Source organism: Alternaria infectoria, assembly GCF_024043175.1.
Source record: "Alternaria infectoria strain BMP 0036 chromosome Unknown scaffold_17, whole genome shotgun sequence".
In the NCBI taxonomy this organism is placed as follows: Eukaryota; Fungi; Ascomycota; class Dothideomycetes; order Pleosporales; family Pleosporaceae; genus Alternaria; species Alternaria infectoria.
The window spans coordinates 373,550-401,310 of record NW_026250706.1 but is presented as its reverse complement, the minus strand read 5'-3'; the positions used below and the strand labels follow the sequence as shown (position 1 = coordinate 401,310).

The window sequence follows — 27,761 nt, the reverse complement described above, 5'->3', positions numbered from 1 at the left end:
TAATTCAAAACAATCTGTACATGCGCTTCGCTTCTAGACAGCACTTTTAAATACCTTTGAGACTATCCTCATCACCTTTTCCATATTCTGAAATACTGAATCTCCATTATGTCTACTTCTGCAGGCCGGCGCATAGACGAGGAGGCGAATACATCATGGCGCCAACGCTCTGAACTCGAGAAGATGGCCGATCTACCACAAAGTCTGGACGATGAACTTTCACGGCTCGACAAACAGTTTTGGATCTCCGGTTCTAAACTGAAGGAGATCGTCAGCCGCTTCAGAGAAGAGTTGGAAGAAGGCCTTACCAAAGACAAGCAGGAGGGCATCCCTATGAACATCACCTGGGTGCATAATTTGCCTTCGGGAAAAGAGAAGGGAACGATATTGACTATTGACCTTGGTGGTACGAATCTGAGGGTTTGCAAAGTAGATCTGCATGGAGATGAAGGCGGGAAAGAAGGAGATGGGAAGCACAGCATGGAGCAAGAACAATACAAGTTACCAGAGGAGATGAAGACCGGGGATGCCGATAGTCTATGGAACTTCGTTACAGAAAAGGTAGCGGCCTTCATCCAGGATCACAAGCTTGATCAGCAATACAGCGTGGAGAAGCCCATGCCATTGGGTTTCACATTCAGTTACCCAGCGACACAGAAACGTATCGACCACGCAGTCCTGCAGACATGGACCAAGGGTTTCGACATCAAGGGCGTAGAAGGCCAGGACGCCGCGAAGCAACTTCGAGAGAAGCTGCAAGAAAGGAAGCTACCGGTCGAGTTGATTTGCGTGATCAACGATACCGTCGGTGCCATGGTGGCCTCCGCCTACAATGACCCCGAAACGATCGTTGGCGCTATTTTTGGTACTGGCTGCAATGCAGCTTTCATGGCCAGCCTCTCAAGAATTGGAAAACTGGACTCCAACGACGACAGAATCACAGACGCGTCATCCCACAACGGCGCAACGAAGGGTGAAGAGAAGATGGCGATCAATTGCGAATATGGCGCCTTCGATCAAGCCAAGCGTGTGCTTCCCCTGACAAAGTACGACGAGCAGATCGACGCAGAGAGCCCGCGACCTGGAGAGCAGACTTTCGAGAAGCTCTCCGCTGGCCTGTACCTAGGCGAGATCTTTCGTCTCATACTCGTAGATCTCCTCGATCGCAGTCTCGTTTTCAGTCAAGCCTCAGACCAGGGACTACAAAAGCTGCGTGAGCCATACAGTATCGATACAGGCTTCCTATCTCAGATAGAAGACGACGAGTCGCCCAAGTTCACCAAAACACGCGAACTCTTCCACTCTACACTCTCGATCCAGCCCACAGACGTCGAGATCGAGCTCTCGCGTAGACTAGCTGAGATGATCGCTGTGCGTGGTGCGCGACTGTGTGCCTGTGGTGTAGCTGCCATCTGCACCATGGAAAGTATCGAGAAGGGTCATGTAGCTGCCGACGGGAGTGTGGCAAACAAGCATCCAAAATTCAAGAGGAGATGGGCTAAGGCACTGGGTGAAGTGCTGGGATGGAAGGAAAAGGACTGTGGAGGAGATGGCCCGATTACGATTACCAGCGCAGAAGACGGGAGTGGAGTTGGTTGCGCGATTATTGGGGCTATGGAGTTAGAGAGAAGGGCGAAGACGAAGACTCACTAAGGAAGTGAATTTTGGTTGTGATGAAGGTACGCATGTCATAGATCAACACGGTGTTGACAGAATAACTGCCGTGCTCGTTGCTTCTTGGTTGGCTTGGGCCTAGCTGTGCCGCGCTCATCTACCGAGGTTGTTACGCAGTCAACACATTGAGGCAGTGTAGTAGTTCATCTTCAACCTCTTCAAGTAAATGTATATCAAATTTTATGGATAGAGTGCGTCACCAGACCTGCACTGCTGATCTAGAAGGTCGTCAACATCCACGATGCTTTTTGCTGGTTCGCCCAAGGTACGACAAGTTGACCTCGGCACATGAAATTTTGAAGAAGGCACGACGTGTTCACGGAGTCACCCTGATGCGCTCGTCCGCTCAGCTCCATACACAGCCTCCTGAATACTAGCTCACAGCTATGTTCTGACTGGGAGGCCACCCGGTACGGCTCGGCGAGAAGCGAGCTCAGATCTTGGTACCTGAGATGAAAGGATCAGCACGCGTCTCCTGCATCTCCGCTGTTTCTATAACAACTCTCAGTTCGCAAGTTGCTTTTGATGCTGTTCTCCGCGATGGTTCATGCTGCGCACTAAGGCGTTCAGATCTAGATGCGTTGAGATCTGTCATGGACCCTGGATCTCAATGCCAAACTTCACTAGTCGGCGATCTCGGTCTGCCGCCCACGGTTCACCCACAATCCGACGCACATCTTACCCACGGGTGCCAAACGGCACGTCGCGCCCCCGCAACCAACCAGCGATCAACTTCACCAACAGCGCGCCGTCATCAAGCTAGTGTCGCAGAGTTGCGTGGGACCTGGTCACGATGTGCGGTGTGCTGTTGGTTGTACCGCTGGCAGAGGGCGTGTGGGCCCGCAGGTACGGTGGCATGAGGTGTAAGAGTGATGTATGATGACAGGACCCGTGGGGAGGTTGTTTTTCTATCTTTTTGGAATATCCGGGTCTGTCAGTGTCGAGGCACGCAAATGCGCAGGTTGAGGGGCGGTGCACGGGCAAGTGTACCGGCGCGGTGAGTCTTTTCATCGGCGAGCTCGTGCAGATGCCATGATGCAGAACAGGCGGTATATAACGTGGAGTCGACTTCAGCGGTCAAGAGGACACAAAATCGTTATCTCTGGCTACCGCGGCTACCTCCCAGGCGACGATCTTTAAACATAGCAGATAGTCCAGCACATTTCCTCACCGGACCTCGCTTGCCGAGACACCATCAAATCACCAACACATGGCTGGCGACTACCAGCTCCACACCGCAACTCCAATCCGCTATCGGGAAAACTTCGGAGTCACATCCGCGTGCTCGGCACGAGGCCACACCCACGCGATCACAGGTCAAATGTTCGCGCCAACACCATATGACTGCACCACGCCCCCATGGCCAGTACAAACCAGCCCTTTTCCGAATTTCCCCGTGCAGCAAACCTCGACCAACACTTCGCCGGCATCGCCTTTCGCGGACCCACGTCTCCCACGACCAGCGCCTCGTGAACACACCCTGCAAGATGACTTGTTCTATGCATTCACACGAGACGCCTACTTATCCAGTGAGACAACCGCCGCGAGCCAGGTAGCACGAAACTTGCAACTCTATTATCCTCCACAACAGAACATACATCGTACACTCCCGTTACCGAGAGTCACCAAGCAAGGACCAAACAACAACCACAACAACAACTTGCACTTCACCAACCCGTTCCAACCCCTTACGCCACTCACACCTTCAACTCCAAACCATTCCAAGATGGCAGTCACAAGCAGACCACTCCCATCGTTACTGCCTCACTCCGGCCCTATGGCATCGAAACCAGAGAGCGCTGCTCCATGGTCATTCCCAAACCTCAAGAAGAAGCGTCGTCGCCGGGCAAGTCAGATCTTCAACATGAACTTCAGCTTTGGCTTTGGGTCTCGGCGGAAGAGTCAAGATCGCTCCCCTGACGTCAGCCCACGAACGTCCATATCGTCGGCTTCTGGCTCTCCAAGGTCGGGCATGGAGGAAAGCTGCAAGAGACAAAGAGTCGATTCAAGAGCGACAGATGCTGAAGCTCTGTTCGCCTCCGAGAAGAACAGTACCGAGAAGACCTTGACAGTATTGGCGCCATCCACACGGTGTGACAGCACGGGTGAAGTGCATCCAGGTCAACTCGTCGACTTCAGCTCCACACCTGTTCCCACCGCACCGGAACCCATACTTGCTCCCGCGCCTGTTTCTGCTCCCACACATAGCAACCCAGCAAGCGAGTTCGAGCTTCGCTTAAGTAGCGACACATACCACGACTACCTCGCCACCACTCAACGACGAAGATCCTTCCCTGCCGGCGAGTGGGCAGCACGACGAGTCCGCGAGGAGTTCCAGATGCTACACAAGCTCGAGAAGCTTGAGACCAAAGTCGAAGACCCCTTCAAGAAGTTCAGGGAGTCTGCGAAGAGACTATGCACCGTGGACCGAAAGGCAAAGACTTCAGCGACCACGTCTTCCAACATCATCGCACCAGCACCCGTCGCGAACGCATCGAACATGCCTTGCGAACTCCACCGTACACCAAGCGACCCAAGCACTGAGGCCTTCCTCAAACATGTTCGCGCAAGTCTCGATGCGAGAAAGAAGGAGAACAAGATGAGCGAGCGCGGGCGTTCATATTCGATCTTTGAGGACGAAGTCGAGAAGGGATTCCTGGACGACGCGCCATTATAATCATCATCCCCAAGCTGGACTTGAGAGATTTGTATCAACGATTACATGTGTTTGGATTAGGCATTGTCGCATATCGACACCGGCGTTTTGAGGGCTGGATACCCGTTGTATATCCTCATTTTAGCGTGCATATGTGCTTTCCAGAGGTCGTCTGGTTGACTTGACCTCTGATGGATGAATCGATACCATTTTTATCACACCACAATCATGTCTCCGCTTGCTTCTTTGCTCTTGTGACTTCTCTTCTCATTTGCTGCTCCTTCTCATGGTCTATAGGGCTCCCGCAAGTACACCCCATAACGCTACACCGATGTTTCCAATAGCGAAGTACTGAAGTGTGGTGTTCTTGAATGGGTCCATGGTGACGATAGCCGTTACGGTCGTGATGAGGGCAATGAAAATGGGGTAGACCGTGAGTCGGAAGACGGAGTAGACGAAGGGTGGCAGCATGGTCGCTTGACGTGAGATATCAGCTGTCGATACGCATGAAAAAGAGGACAGGAAGTGTGCGACGGAGACGTGAATATGAGATAGAGCACGAAAGTGGTGGCAGAATACAGAGAAGCGAGGCCTCCGTCCCATGGTACTCGCAACCCAAAGAGTGTCGCGCATCTATCCAGGGACAATACAACAAGTACTCCAAAGCGTTCGAGAAACAACTTCAGAACATCGTATCCAACGCCCTTACATCTTCCCACCTCCTATCGACTCCTCCACCTAACACCCCCAACCCACTTAACCCACCCCTCAACACTCTCCCTCTTCTCGACGTCCTCCTCCACCCCACCCTCCTGTATTAACTCGACCGTATAGAAATTCTTAGCCAACTCCTCGTTCCCCGCCAACCGATGCACAAAACTATGACAAGCCCTACACAGCCACGCCACACTATTCAGCTTATCCTCTGTATGCCACCCCCGCTTCCGCACGCGCGCATGCGCCGCTTTGGGAATGAGATGGTGGTATGTCAAGGGCACCCAGTCTCTGCTGCAGAGCTCGCAGGCGGTGGCGCGCGTGCTGCTCCAGATTGGGGGCGGGGCGGTGACGGCGGAGATGTACGTTGTGAGGAGCGGTGTGAGGAGGTTGTGTTGGTCGATGGTGTCGGACGTGGGTGGGAGGAGGCCGTAGCTTTCTAGGCTGTCGATTGCGGTGGGTGGGATGGTGTGCAGGAGGGTGGTGGAGGTTGAGGAGGAGAGGGGCGTCGTGTAGAGGTCTTGGAGGGTCGGTGAGTCTTTGAAGATCGAGTGCGTGAGCGTGCGTAGTTCGGCGGGTAGGAAGGGAAAGATTAGGGTGCTTAGGTACTTTTCTTCTTGTTATTAAGGTTCTAGGGTAGGTGTGTTTATGTTTGTAGAGATGGTATACCTCTATGAATTCGCCCAGGTCTTCCGCATCCGTTTCTTGGGCTTCCACCATCGTTGGTATGGCCTCCTGCTTCACGACTTCATCCTTCCCATCCTTCGACCCCTTCTTCGCATGTCTCTTCTTCTTCGGTTTAGGCTTCTCGATCGGTGCAGCCAGGGCTTTGAGGACGGGTTCACTCAAGCAGTCGCGGAAGGTTTCGAAGTTGGATTGCTCCTCAGCAGGTATTGGTTCAGCCATGCTCGACAGAGTCGTAACGCGATGGGCAATAGTGCGAGAGGAACTGCGCGTGTATGCGCATGATGAGAAGCATCAGTGGCTCCATTGCGATGTTCATATAGTGGAGGGAGTGATGACGAAGTCGTGAACCTTCGCGTTCGCGAGGCGAGACACTAACTCGCGGGGAAGCACAAGGGCGGCTTGAGGGCTCACGGCTTAGCATACGAACTCGTATGTGCTTTCGAAACTTCGAGAGGCCGTGCAGCATAAGGGCTACCTGAGTGGGATATATTGTGTATCAGTCACATGGCGTGCATGTTCTCAGTCTTGGTACATTTGTTCACGGCAAGCAAAACGATGTTCATGGTTCGTGAACTTGGATCACATTTGTTTCTTCTTTGGAACATCCAGCAGGCTACATGGTATACACCATGCCGCCGTCCTGTACTTGATTCTATCATCGCATCATGAGCATCGACCAGTAGCTCGAAGTGGCTACGCCGTGCGCGAACCGCGCGAACCGCAAGCGTGGAACGGAGTGCGTTCGCACACGTATACTGGCATCCGGGCGTCGCAGAGGTAACTGGTAACGTCGCGAAAGCTCCAAGCCTAACAATAACTGTCAGACTTAGGCCTTCTTCTTGCCGCCCTTAGCAAGACGGTCCGCCTTGCCCTTGGCCTGCTCCCGCCGCCTGTTCTCACGGTCCATGAGCTCCTTCTTCTCCTTCTCCAGCTCAGCACGCTCCTCGGCCTCAGCCTTCTTCCGCGCCGCCTCGGCATCCCTACGCTCGCGGACCAGCTTTAAGCGCTCCAGATCGGCACGAGCCTGCTCGGTCTTGCCTTCAGCGTGTAGTTTATCGTATCGGTCCTTGCTGGCTTGTGCCTGGAGAGCCTCACGCTCGCGGCGAGAGAGTTGAGACAGGTCTTGCTGCTTGCCTTTGCCCTTAGCAGCGGCAGCAGCGGGCTCAGCGTCTGGGTCGACAGGTGCCTTTGCGGCTTGTGTACGGGCTTTCGCAGTGTGGTTTGGGTTCGCGGGCATATCGTCGTCTTCCTCTTCGGAGGAGTCGGTGGGCATGTCGCCTGCCTCAGGGGTCTTCTGTGACTTCTTCGCGATCGCGGCCGCCTTGCGCTTCTTTGCGAGTTCGCGACGCTGCTCGCGCGTCAGTTCTTCTTGTGCGGGCTTGCCGTCCTCGTCGCCAGACTCTTCCTCGGAGGATTCTTCCTCTTCAGAGGACTCTTCGTCAACCTTGTCGGGTTGTTCCTGCGGTTATTTGTTAGAAAGTCTCTGCGACTTTGGTAAATCAGGTACTTACACCCCACATGCCAACGACCTCGCCATCTGCGTTCAGCGGTTGTAGGTCGCGTGAGAACTTCTTGCCGCCTCCGCGCTTGACCTTGTTGAACTTGCCGCCGCGGCCACGTCCTGCTGAAGACATGTTGTGTGTCTGAGTTGTTTGTAGAGAAGTGGAAAGTGTTCGGTGACTGCTTGCAGGTCGAGTCCGTATGCTGATCGAGGGACTTTGTCGGTATCGAAGGGTTTGGGGTTGCGGTTGAGTGTGTAGTTCTTCTCGCAGTAGTCCGAACCGTGGGAAGCTTTAGTGGAGAGTGGGTAAGGTGCGTTTGTGTAAGGATCTCCGTTCACAAGGGCGGGTGTGAGAGTGCAGGTCTATCAAACTACAGGTTGTTAGCTTCCCACCCCACGTTGTTCGCCGCCTACAAAGTCTTTATTCACCTGATACGCCCAGAACTTCAATTTGATCCTCAATATTGCAAAGAGTCACTCCCACAGGCCGACAACAAAACCCCGCGCCGCCGCCCAAAATCCCCTGCCCCACCATACTCGTCACACCCAACGCGCCAGCCTTGATTCGCTCACATGACCCCTGCTTTGCTGCTAACCCCAACCCTGCAAGCGCCCCTTAGTCATCCGAAATCTTCGCAGCCATCAAAATCAACGCGTCGCGCGATCCTCTTCTGTTCATTAAAACTGAACACCCCATTATTCACTCTGTGTCTTCCCATCAATGAAGATTTGGAGGGGAAAATGGAGGTTAGAATGATTATGCGTTCGCTTACCCCCTTCTCTTCTGCGCTTTGCGCTGGTGGAGCGAAGGTAAATATATTGGACGGTACATACCTCTTGCCTGCATGTGATGTTGCGCCCGGGACTCGATCGAGTATGTAAATACCCTGCCATCGTCGTTTCGCATTCGCTGAAGCTGTGATAGGAGGCTCATAATGGTCCTATCGCCGTGAGCGCAAAGTCCTCTGGTATCGCGCTTCGTGATGCGCGGCGCGCCCAGCAAGCCAGAAGTGCCTCTGTCGTCTTCTGCCTGCCTTCAAAGTGCTTCTTGACCTTCGCACACGATTTCGCAATAACAACAGGCAGCAATCTGTCTGTGTCGATCTACCCAGTGTCAACCAGGCATCTGCAATTGTGTCGAAGCCTGGAAACACATACTACAGGCTTCCTTGTACTCCTACTCCGGCTCTCATTGTTCTATTATTCCATACAATACGCGAGTCCTCTCCATTAGCCCGACGAGTACGACTTCCATTCTTCGGCGCAAAGTTGCAAGCTCTGCGATCTTCGACTTCGTGGCCGCGTTTCCTCGTGAAATTAACAGCTTGTACCCGATCGCAACGAGAGCAAACGAAGATCTCCATGCGCATCGACTCTCCGGGGCTCGTGGCCACTTGATCGATACAACAGCTATTTAGGCTGATTGGAAGCTCGCCTCAGGGTCAGGCGCCGTTTTTGGATTGTCAAGGCCGTGGCTATACTTCTGCTAAGCACCCGGCAGTCAGAGCCTGCGGTAGTTTAGCCTTCGGATCGTGAAGAGCAAGGTAAAATCTAGGCTGAGCCTATGGACGGTCTCCTCTTAGACACTCAACTCAGTTCCGGCGATGGACACTGTATCAAACTGATCTGGCCGATAGTTCGTGGGCATGTTAAAAAATGCGAGAAGCTGAGCACGTATGCGCAACATCACAACGTCGCAAAGCAGCAGGAGTTATTTCATACCATATTGATTCTGCGAGGCCGCTGACGGGCGAGGCATACTACCTAAGATCATGAGATGTCCTCGCTAGGACCATGAAATATGGATATCGCAAGGAAAGATTGAAGAGGACACCGAATCACCGACTTTTGATGCGCCGTGAACAGATTCACGCCATCGTCGCAACCGAGTCCTCCATCGTGTTTCGAACCAGTGAAGCCATCCTATCCAGCACTACCGACCGGCTTGACCTCTCTTCGTTCCTTAGATGTACCACATAACATCCCTGAGGCCGCGTGCGTTCTGCATCGGCATCAACGGAGCGATCTCGACGTTCTGCTTGGATGAACCAGTGGAAGACTGCTGGTCGGCCTTGGACTCCTTCTTGCCAGACGAGACCGGGTTGTCGTTGAGATGAGCACGGGAACGGTCGGCAGCCAAGTGGGCGTAGTAGACCGCAGGGTGCAGGGACACCGGAGTAGTAGAGCGGACATAGTGGTATGAGTGCTCGAAGATAAACTGCTGGAGCTCGGCCGACAGCCACTCACCCTCGTTGAGGATGCACTGGTAGTGGATGGGGCGAGCTGTACCCTTGATGGCAACGTGGGCGCAGAGATAGAAGTCGAACTCGAACGGATGGGTGCAGCCAGTCTCTACCAAAGTACCGGGAAGAGGGTTGCCATTGCGGTCGCCTTTGCCAGCCTCAGGGAAGAAGCGGATATGGTGGCGCTTACCAGCAATGACGACGGTGAATTTGGGGATCTCCTTGCAGCCCAGCTTCTTGAAGCATTCTTTCATGTCATGGACTTCTTCCTCAAGGACAGCGGCGTACTGTCCCTCGCTCACGCCATCTCTAATATAGAGTACACGCTGAGGAGGCTTGCCCTGGCCGATCTTCTGCATCCAGTTCTTGGCCATGAACCCGAAGTGGTCGTTGATGTTGGAGGTTGTGACCATTTCCACGCGGTTACCGTTGGTCTGAACCTCAGCCCAGTACTTGGCGAAGTGGACGTCGGCGGATACCGTAATGGCAGCGAAGGATGCAGCCTCACCTGAAGCGGCTCCGGGAGCAGGGTGAGAGACGTCGGCGCCAACAACCATGGTGGGAATAGATGCTGACTTCGGGGCAACCTTGGGAATGAGCTGAGACTTCGCAACCGAAGTAGCTCCGCCAAGCTTAGCGTTGACCTTCATGCAGACGTTGGAGATATACTGGGGCGAAGCAGACATGACATGCTTGGCCTGGAGAACCTGCGAAGCCACACCGAATCGAATGTCGCAAGACTTCTTGATGCGACGGTAGACGTCGACATTGCGGTCGTTGACGACGAAGAAGAGCAGATTAGGTGGCATGGCGTACTTGTTGCCAGTCTGGTTCCAGACCTTCTGGATCATCTCACCACCATCAGCAAGGTTACCGGGACCCATCCATGGCTTCTTGCCATGCTGAGGGTGCGCGGCTACAAGTCCACCGTGGGCTTCGTAGATCTGGACGAACTTCTGGAAGAAGGCTTCAATGGCTTGAGGGGGAGGGCTGCCACGACCTTGGACACAGCAGACACCCCACGCCTTGATAGGACGCTCCTTGTTGTTCATGGCGAACTTGCGACCGTCCAGCCTCCAGCGACCGGCGATCATGTCCGCAGGCTTGATGGTGGCTTCCTTGGAACCGGCGCCGAAGTGAACGGTGGGCGAAGGGAGAATACGAGCTGTCACCTTGGCAGGCGCGGAGCTAACCTTCAGGCCGTAGTGGCGGAGGTAGGGGTCATTCTGCCAGTTGAGCAACTTTACTCCCTGCTGAACAGCGGCCCAACGCTCCTTGGGAAGGGTGACGGCGAACTTGATCATTTGGGACGTCTGGGTATCGCTGAGCTTGGTGGTGTAGCGCTGGTTGCCGTCGATCTTCAGGACGTCGACAGGCATATAGACAGGCTCCTTGCGGATCTTCTTGGTCATCTTGACTACCGGCAGACCAGCCATGACAGTGACGCCATACTTCTTCTTAAAGTACTGAGCAACCGAGATCTTCTTGGAGCGGTCATCGGGATCCGGGAAAGTCGCCTGGGAAGCGTCCAAGTTGACGAATTCATCGATCGTCCTGAGATCAAAAGTTAGTACACCACGCGTATGTAGTCGGCAAACCGAAAAGAACAACTTACCATTGCGTAGGCTCCTTAGTATGTGTCGTAGATACACCTACTTTCTTGAACTTGCGGAGGTCCCTCTTGAGCATGGAGCCCTTCCAGTCACGAGTGGCGTTCTTGTACATGGTGGCGAACTGAGGCGGGTTACAGTTGAAGACTTGGCCAATAGCGCGGGTGAGCTCTTGAGCACGCCAGAAGGTGCCGTTGGCGACATCGACGTTGACCGACAGTGACTTCTTGAACTTGTCGTCCAAAACGGGGCGAAGGGACGCGAAGACACCCTTGAAGGCTTCAACACCACCGCCAAGGTCGAAGCGGGTTTCTCCGCGCTGGAAGAAAGACTTCTTGATTTGAGTGTACTGCTGAGAAGGCCACTCGCGCATGACATGGTCAAGGAAGTTGATCGTGTCGATACACTCGTTAGACCAAGAAGCTTGGCCATCGAGGAAAGCGTTCAAGTTGATGAAGTCGACCTTACGAGTCCAGCGGACGTGGATGGTGTGCTTGTTGCCACGCGCTCCCGGCTTGGTAGGACGGCCCTCCTCCTCATCGAGGTCGACAGTGATGCGGGTATCGTCACGGGGCAGACGCTTACCGGACCAAGCCAGCTTGTTGGTGTCCCAGACCCAGAGGTTGGCGGGTTCACCAAGCTCGGCCTTGATAGTAGGGGAGTTCCAGATCTTCTTCAGTAGGACACGCTTGGTGTAGTCGAGGGCGTCGCCGCTGTAGTTGAGCTTGTAGAAGTTAGTATTAAGTCAAACTTGGGGGACAGGAAAACTTACATCATACTGATGGACGACGGTGTCGGGGGCCTTGACGACGTTGAAGGTGTTGAGCACGATGTTGGCGGCCTTGCCGAACTGGTTGAAGTTCTTGGGACGTTGAGGAAGAGAGCCCGGGATGGTGAGCTGATGGTCGTTAGCAAAGAGAATATTGTTGTGCCTCGGAGTGTAGAGGCTGGTGTCCTGGTAGAAGCGATGGGGAGCGGCGTCCTGGTCAACCATGATGAAGATGGGAAATGAGGGAAATTGGGAGTATGAAGATAATGTGAATGGATGGTGGGAGTGGAAGATAACAGAATCCAAATGGTGTTTTGAATAAGAATGAGGGTAAAGATGAGAGAAGGGAAGCCACACGGAGATGTAGCTCTTATGCTCACAGCCTAGAGAGCGTAGCCATACCAATCTCGGTAGGATGCGAGCCCGAAGCTGTTTGCATTTGGGCAGTGCGGGGAGGTGTGTTTGCACGAAGGATACATGCAAGATGTTCATGCGGCCTGAGACAGAGGAGTGTTTGTACTTACACCACGAGCCTGGTACCAACCGGCAATACCAAGGAAATCGGAGATGTTCTTGAGGTCTCGGGGGTCGGTGTAGTCAACGCAAGCCCGGACGTTAGGATCGCGGTTGCCGTCGACACGGGGAATGGACTTCGGAGCGGAGCGCTGAGTAGGGTCGCGAGACTCAGAGGAGGAGCCATTGGACGAGCCGTTGGACTGCTTCTCGGCCTGCGCGCGCTTCTTGGCTGGACCTGCCATTGCGTACTCTAGAAGTCATATTAGCGGTGATCGAGAGCGAGGACGCGTTTGCCGGCGGTGTCAACGACGGCATAGAGCTTGCGCGATTAGAGGCGACAGCGGAGGACACGTACGTTGATCTCAGATCTGAGTCGCGTGCGGGACTGGCGTTGAGGACGTGAGCGTTTGAACCGGATCGCTGATCGGGTCTGAGGCAAGTCAGCAAAGTTCAAAAGTAGAAGCTGCGAACTGATGTGCTCGCGACAGGGAGATAGAACAAAAAGCGATGTGCGATAAAGCATGGGAGAGGAGCGGCATACAAAAGGAGTGTTGTTGGATATGATGTGTTGGGGTGAGAAACAAAAGGTGAGACTGTTGAAGTTATGAGCTCCAAAGCTATGCCAAGTCGGGGTCATGTGGTAGCGTCAAAACAAAAAGGGCAAGAACGATGAGATTGCTGTGGTGACCGTGCCGATAAGGGCGGTGACTGCGCGGCAGGTACCAAGACCTCGACGTGACACAGAGTACGCAGCGGCAGCAGTGCGATGATGATCACCATCATCGTCGTCATGGTGACTGAAAGAGGAATGCTTAACTGGGAACTTACTGGAAGGTGCTGAGCGCGGAAGACTGCCTGCAGTGGTGTTGACTGAACTGCCTGCAGTGACGATTGTGAGACCGGCTCTTGTTGCGGTTGAGGAAGGTAGGCTTGATGTTGGTGAAGTAGCTGCGGCTTGTAGAGAATAGAAGACTTGTCCCTTGTGAGAATTGTCAAGTCAGGAAGGGAGGGGAGAGTAGTTGTCGTTGTAGTGTGAGGAAGGAAAGAGGGTTTGAGGCCGTGGGTGGGCAAGCTTATATGGACAGACAGAATACGCTAATTGCTGGCATCTGAGATCTCGGACACGTACCGGAGGTGTATACAGGTAAAAGATGAGGTTTAAGTGGGGCTGGGGTTTGTAGACGAGGTGAGATATTGTGGTGTTGTGACTGCCGGCGGGTGGCGCAGGATACGTGATAACCGCCTTCGAGGCCTGGTGAGAGACTGACCAAGCGTCGTCGGGAACGAGACGGTGGCGTAATCTGAACAGATCACGGGAGCAACGAGAGCCCCAAGGCCGGAGTTGTTGAAGAAATGCCGAAGTGTGACTTTGATGATACCTTGGTATAACAAGGACACATGCAGAATCTGTCCCGGAGTGCTACGGCCAGAGACCAAGACCACCTTTGCTTGGAAAGTGCGCCCCCTGAATTTAATAATGACAACGAGAATCCAATGACTACATTCGGATAGTGGACCCTTTGAAGAACCGTGAAGCATTTCCAGATTGACCAGAGAACACTGATGGATATCAACCCTGTCATAACCCCAGACTAGACCGACGAGCTTCCAACACTCGCCGACTGATGCAAGCATCTGCTTGGTCACATTGACGTGTCGGGTGCACTTTCTCGAGCACGTTATTCAACGTGAGTTCCATTTTACATTTCACATGGTCGGAACTCTGTCAGCGATTCTGGAGAAGCGATTCTCCAGCCCCTAGTACGAAGCAAATAGGCTTTGTGCGCGACGAGATCGAGGAGTCCAGTCTACACCCCCAAGGCATTGTGTTCTCGTAGATGCTGCGTTCCTTCCGTGCTCTTATACACCCCTAAGTCGGAGATCACGTCGGGGAAACTTCGAAGACTGCTCGGCGAAGTGCTGCCATGTGACGGCGACAAAGCAAGGTGCCCTGTGCATGTTTAGGAGACGATGATTTGATCGACTGAGTGTGGTGGTCTCCGTATAGCGATGTGTGTAGCACAGGAGGAAGGAAGCATGTCGGTCAGGAAGGCGCGACGTTGCTAGTTCGATCGCTAGCCCAATGACCCCGAGTGGGGCAGTGAGTCATGACATTGATGGATACACGATGCCGTGCCGTGTATTGTATGCGAGCTGCGAAGGGACATGGTCAGCAACATAGAACTGGGAAAGAGATTCATGTATTAGTAGATAGATAACATGTGTGACGCATGAACAAGACATCAATTCAGATGATCTTCCTCCTTTCTATCCAGGAAGAGCTAGCTCATGAACCATCGTCACTCGAATAGCATCACGACACGACCAAAGGAGGATAGATGAACCATCTTTTCCATTAAGGACATCTAAGAAAGAGGCTACAAGTCCTTCCACCAAGACTTCGATGAGAATGCCGCCCCAAGGCGCAATCAAGAACCCAACGCCTCGCTCACACATATAGGCTGGCAAAAGCCAAGTCAAACCTCCATTATTCCATTAGTGATACCCCATGCGGCCCCCCTTCCCTACGCTCTCAGTATCCGGGTGTTTTGGTGATCGAGTCCGTACAAATGAGTAGAGAAGAATAAACGCCAATCCATGCAATGTTCTTGGTCTAGACAACCATTTTTCGAGTGAAGATAATCCGACTCTTTCTTGCTCAAACGCGGTAATGCCGGCGCACAAGCTCCAGTAAGATGAACGTTGGATACCTTTCCTAAGGCCCCCAAGCGTTTGCGCCCGCCATAGCTGGGTGCATGGGCATGTGTCCACCATTGCCGTATTTCTCTTGTATGCTCTGCAGCTGCTGCGCTGTTGTCGGGGTGGTGCCCCAGCGCTGTGGCTGCGGAGGACCCTGGCCTGGTGGAACTGGAATGGCATCAACGCTTCGCAGCAGAGCCACCAACCCATCAGCCTTGAAGCGCGTCTCCTTGTATGTGCTTGCAGGAGGAATGATGCCGAGGAGGAAGTTAACGCCACGAGGCAGAGGTGGCGGGCCGGGAGCCTGGCCAACGGGTGTCGCACCGGTGGTGGCTAGGTTGCGGCGTGCAGCATCGAGACGGCGACCTGCCGCACCCTTGAGCGGTGACTCGCCCCTAACAAGCTTGCGAGGCTGTCCACCGTCGTCCGCGTCATCGAGAGGGCGCTTTGGTGAGTTCGTGACAGGCATGAGGTTTCCGAGGTGTGGGGAGTTCGCAATGCCGGGAGACGCGAGGCGCTGTTGTTCGGCTACGATTTGGGGTGGTAGCGCAGGCATCGGTTGCTGCTGCTGCTGTTGCTGCTGCTCTTCGATGGAGGGCATAACCGATGGCATGGTCGCTGGCATGACGGGCTTCATCTGTGTGCGAGGCGAGATGATGTGACGGACGGAGATCGGGTCGAAGGTCTGGGTCGCGAAGCGCTGCGAGAAGCGGTGCAGCTGGGGATCTTCAGGGAAGAGAGTTGCCATGCGCTGCTCAAGCTTTGTGATCTGGGCCAGCTCGCCGAACTGGGCTTCGTAATCATGGAAGAAGGCGAAAAGCGATTTAGCCCTGTGAACGGTCTCAGGCTTAGCCGTGAGCTTTCCGACGACTGTCTCGAAGACGGCACGAGCATCTGATGATGTTAGTAGGAACTGTGTTGCGAAGACTTTGTCACTTACTGGTAGAGTCATTGAGCTTGATGAGATGCTTAATGTATTCCAACGCAAACTGCTCATCCTCAGGGAACAGCTTCATACCCCGCTCAAAAATCTTCTGTGCAGCCGGTTCCTGGTAGCAGTGATGCTCAATGAGCGCACTGGCGACGTAGGCTTCACTAAGCAGCTTGCCCTTCTTGCGAGCCTCCGTGAAGATGCCACGGAAGCCACCAATCTCGCCCCTGGGATCTCCCTTGCCCTGAACACGGCGCATAGCCCGCATGAGAGCTATCCATGTGTACGTGAGTGTCTTCTTAAGATTTTGTGTTTGCGCATTGTATCCAGCAGACATGGCCTGGAGTTGAAGTGCGAAAGCATCCTCCTTCTCCTTCAAGCGACGTGCAGCAACGACTTCGTCTTCGTCGTCAGCGTCCTCGTTCTGTTGTGCGATTGCGCGGGCAGCTTCGTCCGCAGCCTTCTGTGCCTCGAACTGCTCTTTCGCACGGGAGATGGAGTGTTCCTCTCGCTTCTTGACTTGTGCTGTGAGATCGTAGATGGTATCGAGCAGCCTCTGGTATGGCTCTCGTACAGCCTTGCCCTTAGCAACGATACCCGCTTGACCATCTTCGAAGTCGGTGCGTTGTTCGACCTGGTTGGCCTTCTTGAAGGCGAGGAGACAGCTCTCAGGGTTTGCATCGATGCCGTCGTTGAGGAATTTGTCGCCCTCAGCCTGGATGTTGTTCTCGTAACACCACTCAGCTGCTTCGTACCACAGTTCTGGCCAGAAGCGGAGGGCCATGAGCGCATTCTTGTACAGGTGGAGTACACGCTTATTGTACAACTCCCGGTTGTCTGTAGCGCACTCAAGCGGATCGCTCTTCTCCCACTGAATCCAGTTCTTCCATAGCTTCACTTGGTTCATGTACTCCTCGTAGCCATCGAAGCCGGCGGCGGGCGGCAGCTTGGGTAGTGTGGTTCGGTTGACGCCCCTTGTGATGTTGTTGTCGAGGACGTTGATGGCGCTGCGTGCAGTCATGTAGGCAGGCGAGGTTTCTTGGAGTTGCTTGCGGCCCTGTCATCGATGTTAGCCTCGTAAAAACAAGGGACTGAATGCAATGAAGCTTACCGTGACCTTGTTCAGACTTGTCTCGAACCTGTCGTAGTCTCTCCAGATCTCTAGGGTCGCGTTGTGTGGTACTGAAACAGCGCGTTGGTACACCTTGCGCAGAGTATCCATCTTCTGCATGTCCTGCCAGCTGCTGCCACCGAGGACACCAGGCCCAGATTTGAGCATCTCGATGTAGTCAAGCCAAAGCTTTCCAGCATGAACATCCAGACCGACTGAAGTAAGGACGAACTCGTAAGCTTGTGTGACGGTCTGGCGGTTCTGTCCATTTTGGTCAGTGGTAAGGTTGAAGCGGCGACGGATGAAGTCGATGTAAGCAGAGTAGATGCCGAGCCATTGGGCTGAAGGAATAGAGCGACCGAAGAGGTGTTCCACCCTTGGCAGCTCGTCAAGCTCCGTCTCAAAGGCAATGTACTCGACCCATTGCTCGCCCTAGACATGTTAGTACATCACATGAGATATCGACAGTCCTGCTTACTGATGAAGGGAAGATCTTGAAGAAGCGCTCAAAGACAGCTCGTGCGTCGTCATGCTTGTGTCGCCTACGGTGCTCCTCAATTAGACTCAACCACGCTTCGATGTCACCACGCGGATCTTCAGCAATGCGATCTTCGAGAATACCCACTCGGTCCTGAGGAAGACGAGCCTTTGGTAGAGAAGCAGACATAGGAGCTGGAGTAGCTGGGGCTACAGACGGGCGTGCCGAAGCAGCAGTCATGACGTCGGGAGCACCTGGCTTAGTAGCGTCTGCAACAGGCGTACTGCCGTTAGGAAGAGAAGCAACAGAGGGAGCAGGCTCATTGACAGCGACAGAAGCAGAGATGGAAGCGGGAGCCTGATCTTGTGCACTATGTAACTGTACATCTGGGTTTGGGAGTGTATTGTTTGGAGAGTTTGTAAAAGATGGCTGGGGAGTCTCTGAAGCTCCAGTAGCACTCAGTGTAGCATTCGCCTCTTGCGGCTGCACAGCGGGCTCCTCTTCCTCGTCCTCACTCTCGTCGACAAAACCACCCACAGTGCGCGGTCGCTTCGACGGCGGCGCTGCGGAGCCTTCTGTGGAGGTCTGAGTAGGCTGAGGCTGCACCCCATTCTCGCCCTCGGCGTCGGCGGCCGGTGGTGAGTTTGCGCCGGATTCTGGCTGCATCGATGCCGACTGGTAGGACTGCGGCGAGTATGTGGCGGCGGGGTCGTACTCGTCCTGTCCAGCAGCAGCGTCGGGCATGGTGTAACCGGCTGAAGGGTCGTATTCGTCCTTTTGCGCCTCGAGGAAGGCGAGCTCAGCGTCGTCCGCCATAGCTGTGGGTGCGTGAGAGCTGTGGTGGGCTGTCAGAACTGATCGCGAAGTAATGTTGGGCGTTGTATTACGATATGCTCAGGCGCGGGAGTGTCGTGGACAATGGATGTCTTTGTCGCGTGGTTAGTGTCTAGAAGGAGCGTCGAGAGGTGCGCGCGGAAGCGGGAGGCGCGATGCAGGTCTCCACGGTGCGTCTGGCAGGTGCAAAGGTCGCGCCGATATCTTCCAAGATGCGCGCGGGGGTGGAGATGATGCGCCGTTCGCCGTGGTTGAGGTGGGTGGGCGCGTTGTCGTGAGAGGAGCAAAGGTTGCGAGTCGGCGTTGCGGGCTTGCTCTCGGCGGAGCCTGTCAGCCTCGTTCTTGGCGCTAGCTCACACGGCGGCGTCATCGCTCAGGTACCGAACACATAGCCACCATTCACCGAACCACCGGACGATTGACGCGTCCCTCCAACGATGGAAGTCTGGGACTCGCGGTGACACCAATACCTGACGCGCATTCGAATCTCTCCATTTCCGGCGTCGCGCCTTCACTCAGCAGCTGCCTATAGACGGCCACCAGCTCACAAAGCACGCCCAACATGAACCCGCACATATCACTCCCAAGGCCGACGGGCGGACCTTCAAACTTTGGCTCGACCCCATCGACACGGCGGAATGAGACCAAGATGCCGCGCTTCTTCAAGCGCATGTTCAAATTCCCCCAGATGGACTTTGAAATGGCCATATGGGAGATCATGAGCCTGATAATAGCACCCAAGAAGGTGTTTCGGCAGATATACTACCATGTATGTATTTCTGGTCTCTGTGTGACGATATGTGCCTAACAGCGTGTAGAAACAAACCACCAAGACATACCACCGCCCCGACCCGTCGTTCACATACCTACTTTCCTTCTTCCTGACCCTCACATCACTTGCATGGGGCTTCGCATACGCCGATGGCTTTACACAGACCCTCCATATAACCATGGTCTTCATTTTTGGGCACTTCTTGCTGCTTTCGCTATTGATAGCGACGCTATTCTTCTTCCTGGTCGGCCGATTATTAGGCCCGGACAACACACTGCTACCAGGACGAAGGAGGGGACTGTACAACCTAGGAGAAGACTCGGGCAAGGAAGAGCTCGAGTTTGGATACTGCTGGGATGTTGCCATCCGGGCCTTTGTGCCGGTTTGGGTGTTCCTCTACGTTGTGCAGTTCCTGTGCATGCCACTCATAGGCACACACCATTGGTATGTTCTTAACTTACAGTATCAGAATATGCGCTGACATGTCTAGGTTTTCGCTACTCCTTTCGAACACACTTTACCTCGCCGCATTGAACTACTACTTCATCATCACCTTCTTGGGCTACAAGGAACTGCCCTTCCTCCACCACACTGAGCTCCTCCTCGTCCCAGTCGCCGTTATGGCCATACTGTGGTTTGTGTCGCTGTTCAGCTTTAATATGTCGACACACTTTGCGCCGGTATTATGGACGGGGGCCAAGCTACGGAAACACGTCGGCGAGCATTAATAGGCCAAGATATAAAGGGTTGTATGTCTGCAACAGGAAGTGTCAGGGCGTCATAGTATAATAAGGCATAGGATAATGACGAATGCATTAGAGTACCTCGAAAACGGTCTGCAGTGATAATATCCAGGTCACAAGCGTGGGTGGTGGCAGACCAATTCATGCACCACACTCATATCTTGCGTGATTGGAATAATTGATAGTTACATATCCATACATCTACATATATACACGAAGAAGGGTAGTTATCAAACCCTCAGCCCAAACCACTCAACGCTACTCTATGTACCTAGTATACACTATCTTACAAGTTCCTCTTCTCAAACTTCTCTTCATAACACTGAATGCGATCACCCACCTTGAAGTCTTCCCAGCCTTCAAACGAAATACCGCACTCGGTATCCTTGCGCATCTGCTCGACATCTTTCTTCTGGTTCTTGAGCGACTCGATCACGCCTAATAATTTGTGTTAGCATATGTTTCAAGTGCAAACCGAGTGGGGAATGACTTACCATCATGGACAATCTTGTCGCTACGGAGTACCCTAGCCTTGGTACCCCTATCGACAACACCGTTCCTGACTTTACTTCCTGCAACCTTCATCTTCTTCCTGCCACCAAGGCCAATCTCAAAAACGGCTGCGATTTCCACCTCACCCGTGACCTTCTGGATGACTTTTGGTGCAAGCTTCTCGGATAGCAAATCCTTGACGTTTTCGACTACGCGGTAGATGATGTTGCTGTCAAGAATCCTGACGCCCTTCTCTTCTGCTAGTTTGGCAACGTGTCCAGGAATTGTGGTGTTGAAGTTGATAACATGTCCCTTTGCGTCGGCGGCGTGCGAGATGTCGAATTCGGAGGGTGCGCCAACACCGTGGCGGAGGATGCGCGTAGATACCTCTGCGTTTCCGAGTGCTGAGACAGAGTCAATGACTGCTTCAACAGAGCCAGATACATCTCCCTTGATAATGAAGGAGACGACCTCCGGACCAGCCTCTTTCTCCTCAGCGACTTCAGCTTCCTCGCCATTCTCGAGAGCCTTGGCAGCTGCTTCTTCGGCCGCACGACGCTCGGCTTCTAGGCGGCGAGACTCGTTGATGGCTTCCATGTCACGCGCCATTTGCTCTCTGTCGACCTTCTCGCTGCGGAGATCGGTCACCGAACTCGCATGCTGTTCATCTTCTGCTTGTAGCACTTCGTCGCCAGCGATGGGTTGATCACGCCAGCCGTCGATCTCGACAGCCATACCAGGCCCGACTTCCTTGACCACAGCACCAGCCTCGTTGCGCAGAGTACGCACGCGTGTCCAGGTAGTTCCTGCGACAAGCGTTGTTCCTTGACGAAGGGTACCACTGCGGACCAGGACGGTAGCCACGCGTCCAGATTTCTTCGTGGTACCCTCAAGAACCCATCCTTCGACGGAGGTCGCAGGATCAGCGCGGTGATCCAACATCTCCGACAACGTTGAAATGGCTTCTTCCAGGTCGGGAATGCCCTGTCCTGTCTTTCCACTGACGCAAACAGCCTGGATGTCGCCTCCAAAGTCCTCAATCTCAATACCGTGACGGCCGAGATCAAGCTTGACGGCATCAGGGTCAGCTTGCGCCTTGTCAATTTTGTTGATGGCGACAATCATAGGGACATTCGCCGCTTGCGCGTGCTTGATCGCCTCCACAGTTTGGGGCATGACAGAGTCATCCGCAGCAACGACCAAGACGACAATGTCGGTAACGTTGGCTCCACGAGCGCGCATCGTCTCGAATGCAGAATGACCGGGCGTGTCGAGGAACGTGATCTTCTTTCCGTTTGCCAGCGGCACACTGAACGCACCAATGTGCTGTGTGATGCCGCCAAACTCGGTAGCCGCCACACTAGTCGAACGCATATAGTCAAGGATAGTCGTCTTGCCGTGATCAACATGACCCATAATGGTGACAACAGGTGGTCGAGCAGGCAGCTCGGCGTAGGCCTCAGGCTCAAGAGGTGCTGCGGGATAGAGGTCGCCATCATCTTCTTGTGCCTGGAAGATCGGTTCAAAGTTATACTCCTGTGCAATAAGGCCAGCATGCTCCGAGTTCAGAATGTGATCATTCTGCACATCCTCAAACCCTAGCTCTTCCAACTTTCGCACAAAGTCCTCGACTCTCAACCTAAGGGCACCCGCAAGGTTGGCCACGCTGATGTACTCTGGTAATGAGATCGGTGTAGGACCGGCCTTTGCCGACTGCGCTGCCTTCTTCGCCTCAGCCCGTAACCGCTTGCGTTCTTGCTTGCTGACGTGTGGCCGGTCTTCATCGTCCTCCTCGTCCCGTTGTATGCGTCGGCTCCTGCCCTTGTTTCCGCCCTGCCTTCGCGCGGGCTCTTCGTATCGGTTCTTGGACTCATCCGGCTCGTCAAAGGCAAAGCGACTTCGCCTTCTCTCGCTGTCCACGTCGTTGCGTCGCCTGTTATCCTCTTCTATCTGCCATCTTGCCGACTGTTCAATGTCCAAATTGCCCTTCGATTTCTGCGCCCAGGCTTCTGCAGCATCCGATATCGATTCCTTGTAACGTTGTGGTGGTGTATACATGGCCGTTTTCTGTGCTGGTTGTTCCTGCCGTTGAGGCTCGCGGAGCACCGGCTTTGATGGGCACATATTGCTCGCGTGCTCCTTCGATCCACAGTGGAAACATGTCCTCTGTGCATTTATGTCCCTTGCAAGTGGTGTGTAGGGTTTCGGGGTTGAGTTCGACGCCGCATTCCCCAACAACTTTGATATCTCATCTTGATCCAGCATCTTTCTTTGTGGTGCAGGTCTAGGAGCCTGTGGTGATCTTCGGTCGTCTAATCCGAACGGGGAGCGTTCGGGCTGTGCGTCGTTTCGTCGTCTAAGGTGACCGGAGCCAAATGCCGGGGTGTTGACCTGTGGTCTCGAGTCCATATTGACGGTATAGCGATTCTGGGGCGGAGGTCGATAGTCATTGCCACGCTCGTTGCCGGTCGTCCTCCGTACACCAGGTGCAAATCGGTCTCTGCTCTGGTTCCGCCCCGGCCCATCGAAAGGACCGCCTCTGTTCATTGCGCGTCGCTCTGGTGGGAATTGCCGTGACGCTTGGGATTGATGCTGCGGAGGTGCTTGTGCTAATGATGCTCTCATCCTCTCTGCCGGCGACATGAAGCCTCCTTGTGATTGCGGCTGAGGGGCGCTGGCGGCCAGCGCCTGCCGCATGCGCTGTGCCTGCGACATTGGCTCCTTGCGCTCGTTGGCATCTTTGTATAGGATGGCCTCGGCCGATTGCGGGGCTCTACTAGATGAGTTGAGTTGCCGTCGTTGTGTAGCGTCCGATGATGATGTAGCGAGCGTATTCGAGATGGCCAATTGACGAGTGGCGCAGAAGATGCAAACGTCGCGGGTTGAAGAAGCCTGCCATTGTTAGTCAGAATGTGTTTGTTGATAATTGGCTTTGCTTTTCCTCACCCGAAGTCCACGCGCTCTCCGCATATTGGGCGATGTGGTGCGTGTTGGGTTCGAAGATGTTGGAGTGCATCAAAAGTTTGGAAATGTCCCGCCGACGGATCCTTGCCTCGCCCGTCGGTCCTAGCGCCGCGCCACAGTCTGGGGGATTGGCCACGCTCTTCAGTTGCACGCCTCGACTTAGAATTAGTATCACGGACGCGCTGCTTTTGACATCGGAGGATAAAATGATGAGGGTGGACACAGCGTTCAGCCGAACGAGCAATACACATGTTCAACTGCAGTATTGTCGAGATGCTTGGTACAATCTCGTCGCATCATTCAATAGAGGTATGGAAGGATAACATTTTCTAATCATAATCCACCAATCTATCTACAACCAGCCTACTCCTTGGCTTCCTTCAACCTTAACTTGACACCATCCGCGGGGCAAGTCGTCAAGCTCAGCCCGTTCCTGACATAACCCATGCCACCCTTCTCCTTCGGCTCCCAAGTATTACCAACACCCTCAATCGCCTCAAACCTCTGCATTAACCTTACGACGACATATCCAGCTTCTGTCAGGGCAAATTGCTGTCCGATGCAAATCCTAGGGCCGCCGTTGAAAGGAAGATACTCCCACCCACTCTTCCTTCCATTCCAGCGCTCAGGTCGGAATTCTTCAGCGTCAGGTCCCCAAAGATCAGCACGACGGTGCATGATGTATACGCTGTAGTCTATTTGCATGCCCTTCTTGACGTAGAGAGGTGCTGTGCCGTCTGGACCACCGCCCACGGGCAGGGTAGAATCCTTGAGGGCACGGCGACCATCAACAGGGACGACTGGGTAAAGACGCAGAGTCTCGTTCAAAACCCACTGCAGATAATTGCACGACTTCAGCGACTCGAAAGTAATGTTCTTAGGGTTCGAATAGGTGCCGAAAGTCTCCAACACGACGCTGCGCAGGGCGTTGTAGACTTCTGGGTGCTCTGAGAGGAGCATGAAGACGTACGACAGTAGCGATGCCGTAGTGTCGCGGCCGGCTAGTAGAATTGAGATCAGGTGTTCGCGAAGCTCGATGGGGTTGCGGGTAGACTCTGCAAGTCCATCAAGGAAGACGTATTTTTGCTTGCCATGTGACTTCTCCTGGGTAGTACCCTTCTCCTTTGACAATGCCAGTTGGACGTAGTGATCAATGAAGTCGTGGCAGCGTTTGCAGTGGTCTTTGAACGCCTTGTCGTATACGAGCCAGTAGGCCTCTCCGAGACGGCTAGCTTGGGCAATGGTGTTCTGCGCCTGGTCGAAGGACGTGGCAAAGTCTTGTTCGTTGACAGCCATTGGGGGCTTACTAGACTTGTAGTCGGGTAGGGATGCCAGCTGAGAGTCAACGCTCTCGCCAAAGAGGAACTCAGTGGCGCTGTCGAGCGTCAGGCGGAAGAAGAGCGGCTTCAGGTCCGTGACATCTGTCCAGCCGTCTGAGTTGGTAGGCAGTACGCGCATCATGTTCTTCATATGTTCTTCCTCAAGGTCCAAGTCGCTGACTTGGTCGCGAGCGAACTGTGGCCGAAGTAGTGACCTCGCATGCGCCCATTGCTCGCCATCGCTGGAAAACTGCTTGATGTCAGCGTCTGACGTTCTTGTCGCATTCCTGAGAATAGTACTTACAATGCCATGGCCGAGTAGTGGAGCAAAGTTCCCGTTTCGCCTTTCTCCTAATCCGTAGTCCTTGAATTGCGTGGCCAGTATAGCCTGGATGTTCCTTGGTTCCACTGTGAAGTATCCCTCTGCGCCCATGATCTTTTGATGGAATGTGTTGACGATCTTGCCTTCCCTCGCGCACGCATCATCAACGCGACCTTTCAAATACTGCGGTATACGGGATTGTTTGTCCGCCTTCATTATTTTGGCAACATTCTGGAGTCCAAGGGGATCGAATGGAGACTGCTGAGTCTCAGGGGCAGGCAAACAGCCCAATTGACGTGCTCTAGCAGCATGGCGACGCGAGATGATGATTGAGGAGATGATCTTGTAGAGGACAAAAGAAATGCCAGCCCAAGCGGCTAAGAGGATGGAGTTGTGCATGTTGGTAACAGAACTATGTGAGGTGAACACGCAGCCGTGGCAGCTTTCGTCTGTTGGGGAGAAGTTCTCGAGAAGGATTGACCCTTTTAAGTATCTAGGTATAGAACTCAATCGCACTACCAACGCGCCAGGGTCCCTGTGGCGCTTCCGCTGCAACAGCCATTCACGTAAACTGCCGCAAGGATAAAGAGGAGCCAGACCCACGAGGCGTACACATGTTCACAGGCGTTAGTTCCTCGGAACCGTATCGCGCCCTGTTCGCACACGGGAGCGGATAGTTATGACCTCCGAGTTCGTTTTTGACTACGGGTATTCTGCTTCCAGTCCACTGGGTCTGCTGTCCATGGAGATGCCACGCGTTCCCCGCATTTTGCATCGGACATCTTGGCTCTGGCGAAGTCGTACTTTTTACTCGGACGAATTCTGTCCATTTCTCGCGTGCAATACGCCTCGGTAATTATGGTCGTGCGACCGTTGCGTCGGAGGCTAAAGAGCTCAGGCGCATGTAAGGGTCGCTTAAGAGTAAAGTGCCATCTTTTACAATAAAATGGATCCACCTGCAACGTTTCTTGATTACTCGATAAGCCGTGTGTCTAGACGCCTGTCTCGTAGGAACTCGCAGCAGCAGCGCGTGTGATTGTGCAGAAGGATGAGGTTGCAGCCTGCAAACGTGCGAGTACTGCGCGCATCTGGCTGCCAAGGAGTCCGAAGCTGGTGAAACTTGCGAGATGCCACCAAGAAGACAGGCCATTCCCGACGCGCGTGGTCGCTTGTCCCCGATGGGAGCGATATTTGCTTCCGATAACACCTAGGCAGCCATCGTAGGAATCTTCGATATACAGCCTTTACCCGCTTGACCTTGTGCCAGCAGTTCAGTCGTTGACTCTCCCCTTATCTGTTCGTACCCTGTAGCCTCCTCCGCTTTGATGAGCGCCAAAATGGCGGTGCAGGCTCTCCACTGTTCTCGGTCGCGCCCACATGCCGCGAAAACATGTTCTGTTAGCGAAGTAGAAGACCGCAGCAGTGTCGCGGGCAGCTGAGTCATAATTCCTTACAGTCTGGTACGTTCGCGCAAAGTCCCAAACACGGCCTAGTGCGCCCGGAATGGTTCCGTGCTGCCCAGGTGGTGCCCAGGTGAGTCGCTCCAGTCGTGACTCCCTCACTCAAACCATGGAAAGAACGACCACTCTACCAGTTGAGACTGAAGCTGCGCGTCACACCAAGATGATCAGGCGCGATGTGAAAGCAGCCTGAAACCCATAAATAGCCGACTTTGGTGCCCACAGCACCACCTCGCGCACGCGACCGGCATCATTGCGCATCGCACTGCGCAAGTCAACCTTTGAAGAATCTACTTCAGCTACACGACTATGGACGCTGGTTGGGACGAGTTGGAGCGCATGGCGCATGCAGCATCAGCCTCTGACGCGCAGATTGCTTCCCAATACCCGACACCGGAAACCATCGAGCGCTGGATGCGACTCTTTGGATATTCCCGAATCGAAGCTGTCCGTCTAATCAGTGATCAGCGCGGAGATGGTTAGTGACACCGCTTTGTCCTGGTTATTAAATGTGAAACTGTCATGTACTGATGCATCTCTACAGTCACCCGAGAGCGAATTACAGACCATCATTGGGAACTTGTCCGGACGGAAAAAGAAGCTCTAGGCTATGATCGCGAAGCTTATGAGCACAATCTTTCCCTCCTCAAAGTCTTCAAGAGCCAGAGCGCCTTCATACCAACCTCTGGTGCTGATGGGGAGATGATGCTTCTTTTCAGATTGGGTGGACTGTTGAACACTGCAGAGAAAGTGAAAGAGGTTGCCGGCCTGGACCGTGTACCCGTCGAGCAAGAGGGAATGAGTGAAATGGGTACCATCAAGTTTTGTCTGGTGGACAAAGATGCACAGAAGAAACTTGAGGAATGGCTCACACAGCAGTCCGTCCTCCAGCGATAGCTGCAACTCTGACGGGGTTACGCGAGGGAGAACCAGTGCTAGTCAGTATTGCAATCATCTCAGCATGACGCGGGGAATAGCTGTACCATGCGCTCATGAATACGTCGCCGAATGCAACACAATCAAATCCATCTAAGACCGACTGCGGCTGGAACAGCCACCCTGTTTGAAAAAGAGATTCTCAATGATTACCTCCCACACTGAGCACCAGAAATCACGTCAGGGTCGACATTATCTTAGGATTCTGCCAACTTCGTTTTCTATGCTAACGTAGACTGCAGCGCACCTGTTCAATTACCTCCATGTACGAGGTGCAGCAACCCACTAGTCCTCACATAAGAATAAAGCGGATTCGAGGGAGTGCAGCG

The 27,761-nt window shown here is 53.8% G+C and overlaps 11 protein-coding genes across 11 annotated transcripts; 4 read left to right on the top strand and 7 right to left on the bottom strand.

The window, feature by feature from the left end:
• Positions 1–108: 108 nt before the first annotated feature.
• J4E92_008573 (uncharacterized protein) lies at positions 109–1,653 on the top strand (the record flags this gene model as incomplete). Its single annotated transcript, XM_051499924.1, has 1 exon — positions 109–1,653. One exon carries the CDS (start codon positions 109–111, stop codon positions 1,651–1,653), a length of 1,545 nt encoding a protein of 514 aa, XP_051349937.1.
• A 1,747-nt stretch (positions 1,654–3,400) lies between these two features.
• Positions 3,401–4,351, top strand: J4E92_008572 (uncharacterized protein; the record flags this gene model as incomplete). The annotated part of the gene is made up of 1 exon (XM_051499923.1): positions 3,401–4,351. The coding sequence occupies one exon, from the start codon at positions 3,401–3,403 to the stop codon at positions 4,349–4,351; it is 951 nt and encodes a 316-aa protein (XP_051349936.1).
• A 205-nt stretch (positions 4,352–4,556) lies between these two features.
• Positions 4,557–4,801, bottom strand: J4E92_008571 (uncharacterized protein; the record flags this gene model as incomplete). Its single annotated transcript, XM_051499922.1, has 2 exons — positions 4,557–4,621; positions 4,660–4,801. The coding sequence occupies 2 exons, from the start codon at positions 4,799–4,801 to the stop codon at positions 4,557–4,559; spliced, it is 207 nt and encodes a 68-aa protein (XP_051349935.1).
• Positions 4,802–5,052: 251 nt separating this feature from the next.
• J4E92_008570 (uncharacterized protein) lies at positions 5,053–5,950 on the bottom strand (the record flags this gene model as incomplete). Its single annotated transcript, XM_051499921.1, has 2 exons — positions 5,053–5,652; positions 5,714–5,950. 2 exons carry the CDS (start codon positions 5,948–5,950, stop codon positions 5,053–5,055), a joined length of 837 nt encoding a protein of 278 aa, XP_051349934.1.
• Positions 5,951–6,557: 607 nt separating this feature from the next.
• On the bottom strand, positions 6,558–7,365 carry J4E92_008569 (uncharacterized protein; the record flags this gene model as incomplete). The annotated part of the gene is made up of 2 exons (XM_051499920.1): positions 6,558–7,190; positions 7,243–7,365. 2 exons carry the CDS (start codon positions 7,363–7,365, stop codon positions 6,558–6,560), a joined length of 756 nt encoding a protein of 251 aa, XP_051349933.1.
• Positions 7,366–9,195: 1,830 nt separating this feature from the next.
• J4E92_008568 (uncharacterized protein) lies at positions 9,196–12,612 on the bottom strand (the record flags this gene model as incomplete). The annotated part of the gene is made up of 4 exons (XM_051499919.1): positions 9,196–11,029; positions 11,091–11,809; positions 11,858–11,983; positions 12,379–12,612. The coding sequence occupies 4 exons, from the start codon at positions 12,610–12,612 to the stop codon at positions 9,196–9,198; spliced, it is 2,913 nt and encodes a 970-aa protein (XP_051349932.1).
• A 2,474-nt stretch (positions 12,613–15,086) lies between these two features.
• J4E92_008567 (uncharacterized protein) lies at positions 15,087–18,406 on the bottom strand (the record flags this gene model as incomplete). The annotated part of the gene is made up of 4 exons (XM_051499918.1): positions 15,087–15,964; positions 16,011–17,058; positions 17,113–17,544; positions 17,591–18,406. The coding sequence occupies 4 exons, from the start codon at positions 18,404–18,406 to the stop codon at positions 15,087–15,089; spliced, it is 3,174 nt and encodes a 1,057-aa protein (XP_051349931.1).
• Positions 18,407–18,986: 580 nt separating this feature from the next.
• Positions 18,987–19,924, top strand: J4E92_008566 (uncharacterized protein; the record flags this gene model as incomplete). The annotated part of the gene is made up of 3 exons (XM_051499917.1): positions 18,987–19,193; positions 19,243–19,640; positions 19,687–19,924. The coding sequence occupies 3 exons, from the start codon at positions 18,987–18,989 to the stop codon at positions 19,922–19,924; spliced, it is 843 nt and encodes a 280-aa protein (XP_051349930.1).
• A 301-nt stretch (positions 19,925–20,225) lies between these two features.
• Positions 20,226–23,401, bottom strand: J4E92_008565 (uncharacterized protein; the record flags this gene model as incomplete). Its single annotated transcript, XM_051499916.1, has 3 exons — positions 20,226–20,377; positions 20,434–23,323; positions 23,378–23,401. 3 exons carry the CDS (start codon positions 23,399–23,401, stop codon positions 20,226–20,228), a joined length of 3,066 nt encoding a protein of 1,021 aa, XP_051349929.1.
• Positions 23,402–23,758: 357 nt separating this feature from the next.
• Positions 23,759–25,435, bottom strand: J4E92_008564 (uncharacterized protein; the record flags this gene model as incomplete). The annotated part of the gene is made up of 2 exons (XM_051499915.1): positions 23,759–24,964; positions 25,019–25,435. The coding sequence occupies 2 exons, from the start codon at positions 25,433–25,435 to the stop codon at positions 23,759–23,761; spliced, it is 1,623 nt and encodes a 540-aa protein (XP_051349928.1).
• A 1,370-nt stretch (positions 25,436–26,805) lies between these two features.
• On the top strand, positions 26,806–27,393 carry J4E92_008563 (uncharacterized protein; the record flags this gene model as incomplete). Its single annotated transcript, XM_051499914.1, has 2 exons — positions 26,806–26,974; positions 27,041–27,393. 2 exons carry the CDS (start codon positions 26,806–26,808, stop codon positions 27,391–27,393), a joined length of 522 nt encoding a protein of 173 aa, XP_051349927.1.
• Positions 27,394–27,761: the final 368 nt, after the last annotated feature.